This window comes from Rhyacophila brunnea, unplaced genomic scaffold (assembly GCF_057557595.1).
Source record: "Rhyacophila brunnea isolate RB1 unplaced genomic scaffold, BYU_Rbru_1.0 scaffold_11, whole genome shotgun sequence".
In the NCBI taxonomy this organism is placed as follows: domain Eukaryota; kingdom Metazoa; phylum Arthropoda; class Insecta; order Trichoptera; family Rhyacophilidae; genus Rhyacophila; species Rhyacophila brunnea.
Window position 1 is genome coordinate 14,145,315 of NW_028232763.1, and position 12,693 is coordinate 14,158,007.

Consider the following 12,693-nt stretch of genomic DNA (forward strand, 5'->3'; position numbering starts at 1 on the left):
ATATGTATTATCTATTTATTTATTTATTACGTGAATATTAATTGATCTAATTTTATGCGACGTAATGAGGCAAAGAGGCGTATCAGTGTAGTAAAAAGTGCAAAGTTAGAAAACGTATACTGTACATGTAGAACGTATGTGTTCAACTTGAAAAATGTGAATGGGAGAGTGTGGTAGATTACAGCCAGTTTTGATACTGGATAGTAGATCGCGCCGTACTTAGAGCTTGTCCAGATGGCGCGTGTCTCGCCGCGATACGACGCGAGTGCATGTGTACAGCTCAATGAGGTCACTTGTATCTCGACCGCGCGCGAGAAGTGACACGCGGCGATAACTTGTGGACTGCTCTATGAGGTCATATGTACCTGGAATACGCGCGAGTCAAATCGCACCACCTGGACAAGGCCTTAGATATGCTTGTTGTTAAGGTCGACTATATTCAGGCCGTGGCACTGAATTACGAATTATAACTGTTTATTGATTATCTTCGAATACAATACGGTAGCCTATTTGCAATAAATGAAGATTTTCTATGATTGCATATTTCGTTCAAATTATTACCATTTATTTCAATATGCAACAGTCGCCATTTAAATATGAGCAATAACTAGTACTACCATCGAACATTACAGTTTCGTGTCACGGCCTGACCATAGTGGGCTATGGCCTACTGTAGGTATATGATGGCACAACCCACAACTGATTTCCCAGTCGTCTCACACGTGGAAGTAAGACGTGTCCGTGCAGGCCATGTCTCAAGGATTGAATAAACCCTACCACTTAATAGGTTCTCTTCAATAAAGCAAAATAGAAAAAGACGACCGTAACACATATACGGGGGTGGTTTTAGTATGTAGAAATACACAGCCAGAACCCTTGATGCTATGATATCAGTGGAGGGAGCCAGAGACTAAAATCTACATTAATTAAATTATAGTGCTGAAGATGATGATGGTGACTATTCATCCAAAAGAAAATTGGAATATTTTTTATAAATGTTCTTTGCTATAATACAATGAGTAGGTACAATACCGACTGATGTAATGAAACTGAGTAACGTTATGTTATCAATCATTTTTCTAATAATATTGTTGACAGACGCTATAATAATAATAATATAACTACATATTCCAGTGTTTAGTATAGATATTATCAGTTTTCTATACACCAATTTATTGTTGTTAGTTATAAAAAGTATATTTTTTATCAACATACCTAATACACATTTTCTTTCACAATTCTAGTCTGTAAATATTATTTTACGAGTCATATTATTTTGAAATGAACAAATGTAATAACATCATTATTGTATGTTTAAAGCATTGATATACTACTAGATGAGGAGTTCCCATACAAGTGTCATTTTAAAAATGTACCACAAAAGAAGATATTACGAATATCGTCTTATAATATTTCCTTGTAGGTATACTGCGTTAAGACCGTTAACATGGATTCCCGAATTTCATCCGTATTGCCCTGGCTGTAAAACTAAATTTGCGTTCTTGGAATAGTGACCCTAAGGGTGTCTGCAACCCAAAGCTTGCAAGCTACCAAAAATTCATGTCTGAGCGGACAGAGCAAGTCGTCATGCGCTGACTATTAGTTAGAGTAAGATGCAAGCTAGATCGGGCTTACTCATAATTATTGCCAGGTCATTTTCGAGACAAATATTAAGTGAGCTTATATCGAGTTGAGTCCGCTGATATTAAAACAGTAAGTTTTAACACTATCCGAGTCGCTGCAAATCGGGCATCATTTTAAGAAGCATATGATTCATCCAATAGTATATCAATGGTTTAAAGATAATAAAATAAATATGACTGTGTTTTGAATAGTTTTCTTTTGTCTTTTATCGTGATACAGTCCTTGGTGGACCTTGGCTACCCCAAGCAGACCGGGTTACCATCAATCACAGGGAAATCAACTTTTATACACGTGGTTACGGTGCATAAGAGGCCTTATTGTAGACAACAATCATCTATACTCTATAGTCTAAGGACAACAATCAATTTCTCCAACCATGTGAGAATCATAATGTTTGAGGCTTTCACGGTTGTGTTTTATCGTAGTAGTTTTTTGGGTTTCCACCGTGTGTCCTTCTTCCTTCTTTACTCGACGTTTCGGGCTCGTTGCAGAGGCCATTATCAAGAAATGATATATTTTATGATAATATATATGAATGTAAACGTTGTTCTAAGAATGTCAAAAGGAATCCGATTAGCTAAGAGCAAACGTTGCTCAGAGTAATGTGTCAATCGTTACGACCAGAGATACCGGCTCGAATATTGGATTTTGCTAATAGTGCCGGAAGCCATGACGTTTTTAACCGTAATCCATCATCCCTATTAATATTTTCAGGGTTTCTATGGATTTCAATGGCCTCCTTTACCAATCGTGCGAAATAACCTTTATTCCGACCCAATATATTGGTTTCAAAGTCAAATTTGTGTCCTGTATCGGCAATTGCTGACATCGTATAATGTATAAGTCCGTATGCCCTCTCGTGTTCACTCACACGCTTCTTTACTGTTTTAGAAGTTTGGCCTATATACTTTTTTGGGCATCCGCGACAGCTTAACTGGTATACATCTGCCGAGTCCAAAGGTTGCGAGTCCTTTACTGGTCTTACGGTCTTACCGGTCTACGAGCCCGAAACGTCGAGTAAAGAAGGAAGAAGGACACGCGGTGGAAACACAAAAATCTACTACGATATGTGAGAATCACGCTAGGCGACATACTGAAAATATTGAAATCATTCTTCTTTTGGTATCATTTACCATACATGCTTGGTTACCATCATCCCTTCTTCATTCTCGTCGCTATATCCCAATATGGGAATGGCTTTCTTTTCCAATCCTTTTCCACACTCTTAAGCCTTTGTCTAAATCGCTTCCGCTGGGGTGCCCATATAATCAGGATATCTGACCTGTCATCAGGCATTCTCTCAATATGACCCGCAATATGGCATCACAGTCTTTGCGCCGTACAGAATTTACCAATGTTATGATGTCCCGTTAGAATATCTAATTTATGATTTATTTTTCTTCTATAGCCCTCATTTTCTAAAGTTAGTCTAAAGATTCTTATGGTTTCGTAGAGTTGCCGTTCAGATACTTATTTGAGGCTGTATGGATACTATCCGTGGCTTTATTTGCCTGTTTACATACTGTAGGGATCTTATTATATTTAGATAGGCACATATTATTTTTGTTTATTCTCCAAAGGTGCAGAACTAACCTGCTAATGGTAATGCCAATAGGCGTTAACTATCTTCAACCAAATCGCATCGGGTATTGATATATTCCACTTACGTGAGGGCAAGTTTAGATGTACGTAGTTTTATAAGTTTTTAAAATAAGGTCTACTGTGTTTCCACGTGCTTAAAATATTCATATTACCCTGTATTTTATTTAAATGTTGTTAACACTTATTCTCTGTAAAAAAAATGAATTTTAATAAGATATTTATCAATACCAACTACTACGTGCTGGCGGCTCTCGTGGTGCAGTATGTAAGGCGCTGGCCATCTATCCGGGAGCTTTGGGTTCGATTCCCGGCGAGGACACAATTATTTATGTGATTTTCTCAAAGCCTGGGTGTTGTGTTGAATGTTCAAAATTACTAACAACCACGTTGTACGAATAAGCAAGGACATGGTTATTAATAATTAAAAAAATAAAAACTACTTTCTACTTCGTGCATAATGAACATTTAGCGTAAGTACATAATGTACATTAAGTAAATAATGTTCAGTATGAGGGTATCGAAGATGTAAAAAAGGGGTGGGTAGATGGGTACGCGGTTACCATAATTTTAGTAAATGGCCCAGTTTAGTAATAGGCAGTTAGGCACTGAGCATAACATTACAAAACAACCCCTTTTTAGTACGAGACGAAATAAGTAATGCCAACACTCATTGTTTGAATAGCAACTCGTTTGATAAACCGACTAGCTACTTAATGCGCGGCGTATTTCCTCGCCGGGAATTGAATATCGTGCGGTTCGCGATGTGGCGTTACACTTGTAGGAGTTACACTAGCGTAACGGCGCTACGTAACGCGATTCGCGGGCACATGTATGGTGTTGGTAAACTTAGATACTTTACACAACATGAATCAGGCCACGTACTCAATCGCCAATGTCAGTCTACGGTGTGAATCAATTTATTGGTTCAAAAATTCATTACTTACAATAATCATTTTAGTTTATCTTTTAACGTTTACTGTATGCGTGAATTCCTGAAAACCGGTACACATAGCACGACGTTAGATCTACAATCCGTAAAGCGCATTGCGTATAAAATACAATTAATACTGGTAATAACCTTTTATGATTTTTACATAATATTAATGGGCCCGTAAACGAGCATCAAAAATTGCAGATTACTGATAAAATTGCCAAAAAAATTGTGCAACTATTGCCAGTTGCTGGGCAATTTAAGACCAGTGTCGGGCAAGTGAGGCTGATGTATTTTGTGCGTACACGTGACAACAACGGCCGGCAATGAAGTTTCTGCACCATATAAAAATCACATAAACAAATTAATCCAAAATGAAAAAAGGATTTGGATCGGGTCCTACTTTTAAACAAACGCGAAACAATAAGTAATATAAACCAGGAATTGGTTATTGATAATTATTTATTTAAAAACTTTAAAAGAATGTCAAAATTTGACGTGTAGTGAAATTTGACGTTTGTGCAGCTTTGTATTTGGCCTTTTCATATTAGGATCATTATATAGTTTGGATTCGATGTTCCATACGTAAATGGGCTCCGGACGTAAATAAACCTCATTAATAAGCTCCAATACCCTGTCGTTTGTCCATTTATTCATTGTAAGTAGTGTGAATTGACGATTAGTAATAACACCATAGTAATAAAATAATATTAATAACGACACGGCGAAAAATTATCACAAAGTATTGTCAAATTGGCTGTCACTAAAGTTTTTATTGTTGCTAGGGGTGAGATCAAAAACAGAGACACACATATGCAGCAGAGCGATAATGAAATAGATTTATCTAGCAATTATTGCCGTATTTTCGATTGAGTTCGATATTCGATATATCGACCAACCATGCTGCCAGAAACAAAGGCAATAGATGTAAAGTTTCGGCAGCGTAGACTACTATTGTCGTGTTTTGAGGAACGGCGACACAATTGCTGTAAAAAGTGGCTCGTTTACGGACCCCTTTAGGGTTATCAAATAAGATATATATATATATTGTTTTTTTCTCCAAATTAGTTGATTGTGTCACGAACTGTATGTCATGTTGCACAATCTTGTTGGAACCACATATCGTCCAGATAAAAATCGTCTAATTCATGCCAGAAAAAGTCAGTAATCATGTTTCTGTAGCGTTCTCCATTGCCATTTTTGTGTAAAAAAAAATACAGTCCAATTACACAACCAGATCATACATAAACCAAACTGTTGAATTTTGTGGATGTAAAGGTATTTCAAGAATATCACGTGTGTTTTCAATATACTCCAAATGCGACGCGTATTTACGAAGCCATTTAACTAAAAATGAGATTCATTGCTGAAGATGATTTTTCAATTTTCTCTTCAGCGCAATCGTCAAAATTTCGACAGACGGTCATTCGGTTTAAGTTCTTGTATTAACTGTATTTTATACACCTTCATATGCAAATCTTTATGAAGAATATTCTATATACTGAACATAAAAAGTCCAAGTTCTTGAGAATGACGTTGACTGTTCTGAATTTAACAACATCGATATTTTCAGCAGTACATTTACGTTTTTGGATTCTTAACATCACAAACATTACCATTCGACTATAATTTTCCAATTAAATTACGAATAGTAAGCTCTATATGTCGATTATTTCGACCATAAATTTCACGTAATGTCCGAAACGTAGATCGAATAGATTCATTATTGTTGTAATAAATTGAACAATTTGTATACGCTGTACAGCTGTGTATCTTTCCATGATGATTTGTCAAATAATACTGAACACAAATGTCAATTTTAGAGGGAATCAGAAAATAATGGCTGCTATGACGTTTTAAAAATATATAGTACCTATTAGTTTGATAACACGTAATGTTTTAGTCGACTAAAATAGTGTCATTACAATATAGTAAAATTCGATTGGTTTATAAATATAAAAGTATTGATACATCTCCTAACTTTCGCGGAATTACGAAATCTAATATAATATTAAACTTCGTATAACTCAAGAGAGCTAGTAAACGTAAGAGTTCTTTTTATTTGTTATTATAAATTCAGATTATATCTTTACGAACACATTTTACCACGTTTTTCTTAGCTCGTATTCTTGTTTGTCCGGTGGTTGTTTATCCAGTACAAATCTTGCAATCGATTTTTAACTAACTTCCCGACTAACTAGACATTTGAAACTTGTAGAATATTTCAGAACACGGTGCCAATGCATTCTTTTAATACGTTTAGCCATCTTTCAGTAAAATTGGATTCATTTTCAGTTAATTCTGTTTTGTATGAAAAGTTATTTCGGAAGAAATCCGTAATCCAATCCATTATTATTGGTTGCTAAGGGGGTGGTCCTAGCAACTAAATTATTAATATATACGTGCGTTCCTATGGAAATCAAAATGACATTTCAGTATTCTATATTTGTTTGTTGCAAAATAGCAAAAAAATGATTTGTTGACAATTGCTTTATTAGTCCTAAATTAATAATACATAAAATTGTCAAGTTTATATGATTCAACAGAAAATTAAAAAATGTGGTATATAAAAAGCTATTTTTATCTTGTAATTATTTCTGTCTAATCCCTAGTAAGAATGCTCAGAACCAATCAGTGCAATATATAATATTATGTTTTTACCATGTGTTTGCGTGTGTATTATTTTATCAACTACACACTCTACGAGGGTCTACGATTCGGCGTAGACCCTATATACATAGTCAGCAATCGTGTATATCCGCATTGTAACATTACGGTCATAATTATTTACCAGTTCTGTTTGTGACTGAATTGTTAATTTTGGTATAGATAGGTAAACCACTCTACAGTGGCACCTTGGGTGCCGTGAAAACGATTCGCAGTTATATTGGTATTAATTGCTTGCTACCATTGAAACATTGTAGCAAATGATACCAAATACCTGCTAACTTTAGAGTGATTTACCCATAGGTAATTAGTTTATTTATGTTCATAATTTTCTTTTTTATCCATTATGATAAATTCATTCACTCTCATAATAAAAATAGCTATTGAATCTATAATAATAATAAAATCGAAACGCGTCTTCATCCAACCGTTGTCAAATAATACACTTGCAACAATTCACCACAAGCAGTTAAAGTACTCAGATTGCAGCGTTTAGTGGTGGTGTGGTAGGGGTAGAAGGAAGAGCGCATATATCCAACCGTTGACGATCGCACGAGCTCACTCGAGCTCTTAGCTACGGACATTCATTTCAATTTTATTAATAGTATAGTATTTTATATTACGTAATTTATGTTTGAATGAATATTGTATCAATTCTAGTATACACCGACCGTGGTCGACTGGTAAAATGTTTGCTTGTGAAGCAAGGGTTCAGGGGTTCATGGGTTTGAATCCCGCGTTTCACAGATTGACATATTATGTGTATTTCGATCTAACATGTTGAACACATTTAAAGGCTGATTGTAAAAAAAAACCGCAACATGACCAAGGTCAACACGTATTTTGGAGCCAAAATAATGTAATATTAGTTGTGTATTAACATAATATTGAGACAACAAATAGTAATTTTCTTTAAAAAAAGGTTTAACTGCTATTTATTATCTCTGCTGTTTGAATTTTGAACGTGGTGACTTCACGCAGCAAGCCGCTAAAATTACCATATTACAATTTATCATCCGTAAAAATATAATAATAATATTGGTTCACTTGGAAGTTCTGCGGGTGTTTTCAGACTGTTTTTGATTCCAGCATTATAAATATTATTCGATTAACTAACTTTAACGTTTAAATTGTCTTGACTACAGAGTTTTCAGACGTATTTTCACCATCTATTTCACAATTTTTTTCATTTTAAAGCAATATTTTAATTAATTAAATATAATATAATATTCCAGACTGATATTTATTTCCGAATCTTACATTTGTTACGATACGACAAATAATTCTGTAGATATAGATACGCACAATGTTTATTGCTGACGCCACAAATTCGCCGCAGCTATGAAATTAGCCCGGCCGGTAGCGCCCGAGGCTGACCGAGGGGGAGCAAATCTGTTTTCAAAGGACGTTTCCACTGATTGATTGTAAATATTTGCAGGAGCTGGACATGGAGGGAAGCCCGAAGCCAGCCGTGTTCATACTGCACAACTTCCTGTCGGCCAGGGTGCACGGTCTGCCGCCCTAGTGGGCCGCGGAGGGCGCCGCCTTTGCCATGCGGAATCAGCCCACTCCGCCGGAATTAGAGGTAAGTTTAATCACAAACACATTTAAAAAAAAAAAAAACTATTTTAAATATTAAACCAAATTATGTGGGAATTTATGTTTGTGGGTAACACCGAATATAACGTACACTGCCCTTCTAAGGAAGAAGGCAGTAGCTGACTATCACACATTTTGGAGATAAATGGCATAATGAGTTTTTCTCAAACTTTAGTACTGTGAATTAATATAAAACGATGGTCATTTTTATTAGTAGGATGTTAAAATACAAACAAAGTAATAATAAACAAGCAGTAACTGCAATGAATAGGCGCAGTTACTGCCTTCTTGCTAAAAAAAATGTTATTTTAGAGGATGTCTATTTTCTCACTAAGGATTTTAACGGTATTTTAGTGATAATACTGATTTTAAAGTGAACAGAATATATAGCTTTCAAAATTACCTAACGGATGGCATTCATAACTCAATTTCACAAATTTTGCGGGTTACTGCCTTCTTCCTTAGAAGGGCAGTACAAATGAAGTCCGTGTGATAATAATTTAAAATTCATTTAAGTTGTTAGTATTGTAAAGTATGATATACAAACATTCACAAATTCAAAATGTAATATTAATTTTATAGTTTTTTTATTTATTTTGTCTACTGTTAATTTACCATATTATGAAAAGGAAATGTGGGTAGTACGATCATGTTTTTTTTGTGTTGGTCAAGGTGTTCCACGGCCATTTGTATTTTCGTTTACATTAATTCAGGGGCAGGTGTGAATTTTGCCGGGTAATGTTTGAATTTTGGATGATACCTGCCTGAATTACCTAAGCCCTGTCGTAAAAATAACGTGCGCTTTACGTAATAACATTCAACATAACGGATTTTTGCTTTCAATTAAATGTTGGTAGCCATATACTCGACTTTGGTAGGTACAAAACTTCTTAACCGGATATGACGCAATATGGTGTGATTAATTGATTAAATTGTACAGTTGCTTTTTGATTAATAATCTACTCACTGTGTCAATATTTCGAGGACATGTAAAGTTAAAAAAGTATAATTTTACATGGTGCCTATGTCAGAATAAGTTTATGGATACGCCATCTAGATCATAAACCTCAGTAATCAAGAATCTTCCAGAAAAAAAACTACTGATCTTCGCTGTTGTGTTGTATAATTAAATATCACTCATTATATTTTTGGCTGTAAGTCATTTTTGATCAAATGATTTTTAAACGTGATACTAATCTCATGTTTTCTTAGTATGGCCGTTTAGGTAATATTATATCTTAAGGTAGTCGGTATACCACCTGCAAAACGCGGGTTATACATATTTAACAGAAAGACTTGACCACGTGTTCGCAATGGTAGAATTGTATGGAAATGACAATCTGTCGACAGCGGTTTAATCGACAATATCGACGTCGTTTTGCGACTAATTTTACAGTAGTTTTGCTGCAACATTGCGACTCTTGTATTTACTTGAGAAATATTCTTTTCCACTATTATGGGAACGGATGCACTTTTACAAATATTTCGTCAGCTGAATGCAGAACTATTCTAATCTAACTCACATTTGAAATATTTTAGAAGGGTATTTTTTAATATCCTATGTAAGTTATTTATTATTTATATATATACACGTATGCATAATTGTTATTAATAGTCCTACTAAATTATGATGTATACAGTTATCTGTACAAATAATAAATAATTTAGCTAAGTTGTTTTCAAAAACTCCCTTCTAAAATCTTTCAATTATTGTGAGTTCGACTCAGTGACGTCCCGTGGGGTAGGCAGATTGAGCGTCGTTTGGGGGCGGCAGTTACTTGAAGGGCGGCAAATCGAGGACAATAATTATTTAGTATAATATATCGTCGTTGTTTTGTAAAAAGGACGAATTAACCAAAATGCTATTTTACAGGAGGAGGATTGTTAACTTTTGACATTTACCTCACATTACCTGTGGATGATTATAAATGTCTAACAAGTTTATAATAAATCTTAGAAAGAATATTGTCCTTATAATAGGCATTATAATTTAATATTTTAAACGGCCTTATATGTCACATTCGCTTTTTATGCATAACACTAAGTGGATATTCGCCCTTACGATTATCGTTTTTACATATTGTTTTTTCATTAAAATCTCTCTTCTCCCTTTTTACAAAACAACGGCGATACAGACATAGCTAAAATTATTTTGTTTACATGCCTAGTAAAAATGGTGTGGAAATAATATATCTGTGTATTGCTAAATTTAATGGTACAACCAAATGTGATTTTACTCAACCATATAGAATCTTAGACTCTGATGATTTGGATATTTTTATATCTAAATTTAATTTTGTATGTATTAGTGGTACCGATATATTTTGTTAGTAATGTATCCATACAAGAGTTTATTAGATAGGTATTGGACTCATGAAAGGATGATAAAAATACTGTATAAAAAAATGGGGCGGCATTTTGTCTAGGGACGTCACTGGTTCGACTAGTTCTGCATTCAGCTGATGATTTGTCACTTAATTTTTCCCCCCGTCGGTTGTTGGTAAAAGTTAAGCAGTCAAAGAACGGCGAATAATTTATTAACTTGAACACGAATATTTCCCACATGTATCAGTCGTATTAAATTTCCACTTGTGTACTTGTATAAATTCACAATTATTGCATTCACCACTCGTTGAATGTATACCTATTAAGAATACCTATGTCTCTATTATTAGATGCTGTTCTGTAGTAAGTTTATTGTGAAAAATCTCATGTTTATATGGATGTTTTTCTCGTTCTAGTCTTCCTTACTCGAGGATATGCAGATAAGTGTAGAAGATTTGAACGGGGTATAATAATATTTACTACATACAACAATCTGAAGTCACGAACGCGTGCCCATTAACAACGCTATGAAATCTTATAAACTATTTATTGAAAAGGTAGAAAGGCTTTTTAAAGGTTATACTGAACAGAGGAAACTTTTGTAATCTCATATCTGTGAACGAATATCGTTAGTAAGTTTTCATAGAAATATTAATACATAGTATAATTATTAATATTTATTTATCGATATCGAGCAGTGGAAGTGATCTGTTTTTCATTTTGAATCACTGAAAACTGTCGCACAAAAATGGTTTAAAAATTAAATGAATTATTATTGATTCCAGCATTTGATGCATATTATGTAAATATATTAAAATTAACATGTTTCTCGTCTGTAAATATTACCTACTTCTGGCAACATATTGTTGTGGTGTATATGGTGTTTCAAAACACTTAATTTCTATCACCTAGATTTTAAATAATGCCAACTAGTATACTTAATAATAATATGAATATCTGTGTTTTATTTTGTGTTCAGTTGAAGAAAAAAATTATTTCACTCTTATTAAAAAAAATCTCTTCTCGATTACCATGTAATATAATAATAAATTGTCTATTTCTATCTGTTTCATTTTCTTTTATCTGTTAAACATTTTCCAACGATTTATAATATAATTTTGAAATGAATAAAATAAAAACATTTCCTATATTTATATCTTTTTCCTTGTGTACCTTTTGAAATATAGGACAATAATTGAAGGAAATTTTAAACACAATATAAATTTAAAAAAAAACTTTTATTAATGCTAGGTTTTAATCATTTTATAAATAATTGTATTTTAAACACGTGATTTCAGTTTATTGTAATTATGTATTTTTTATGTGTATATTATTATATTTTTGTGGCCAGTTATTCATTATAAAATAACTTAATATGAGAATGTCTGTGTATGCTATTTTTTATAAATTATTATTGAGGATTTTTTTTTTTTTTTAGAATTATTAATAACCATGTCCTTGCTTTTTCGTACAAGGTGGTTGTTAGTAATTTGAACAATCACAAACACCCAGGCTTTGAGAAAAACACATAAATGTTTTTGTCATGACCGGGAATCGAACCCAGGAACTCTCGGGTGGAAGGCGAGCGCCTTACCCACTGCACCACGAGAGCCGCCTGTATTGAGGATTTTCATGAGGAAGATAAGATGTGTTATTTATTTCTTATGAACAATTCAGGAATATTAAATTATTGTCTTTTATCATTAAGGTGGTGGTGGTGTTTTTTGTTATGTTGAGTAGTTCAATTAGTTTCTTTTTTAATTATGTCATTTATTGTATCTGCCTAAAATATATTTATAAAATTTCATAGATATATCCAAAAACAATGATATTTATAATACATTGATTGACACAACATCGATCTATCTTGTAAAACTGATTCTTGAGATCTTATAGATCTACTGCTAGCAATACCCATTGTCGCA

At 33.8% G+C, this 12,693-nt stretch overlaps 1 protein-coding gene across 1 annotated transcript in view; it reads left to right on the top strand.

Moving 5' to 3' along the window:
- The window catches only part of Syn1 (Syntrophin-like 1), a 266,471-nt gene extending 254,284 nt beyond the window's left edge, over window positions 1–12,187 (top strand). Inside the window, exons 7-8 of the mRNA XM_085959140.1 lie at window positions 8,283–8,429; window positions 11,185–12,187. Coding sequence (XP_085815266.1) covers window positions 8,283–8,369 — 87 coding nt within the window. The 3' untranslated portion in view covers window positions 8,370–8,429; window positions 11,185–12,187. The remainder of the gene's footprint in view (window positions 1–8,282; window positions 8,430–11,184) is intronic.
- Window positions 12,188–12,693: the final 506 nt, after the last annotated feature.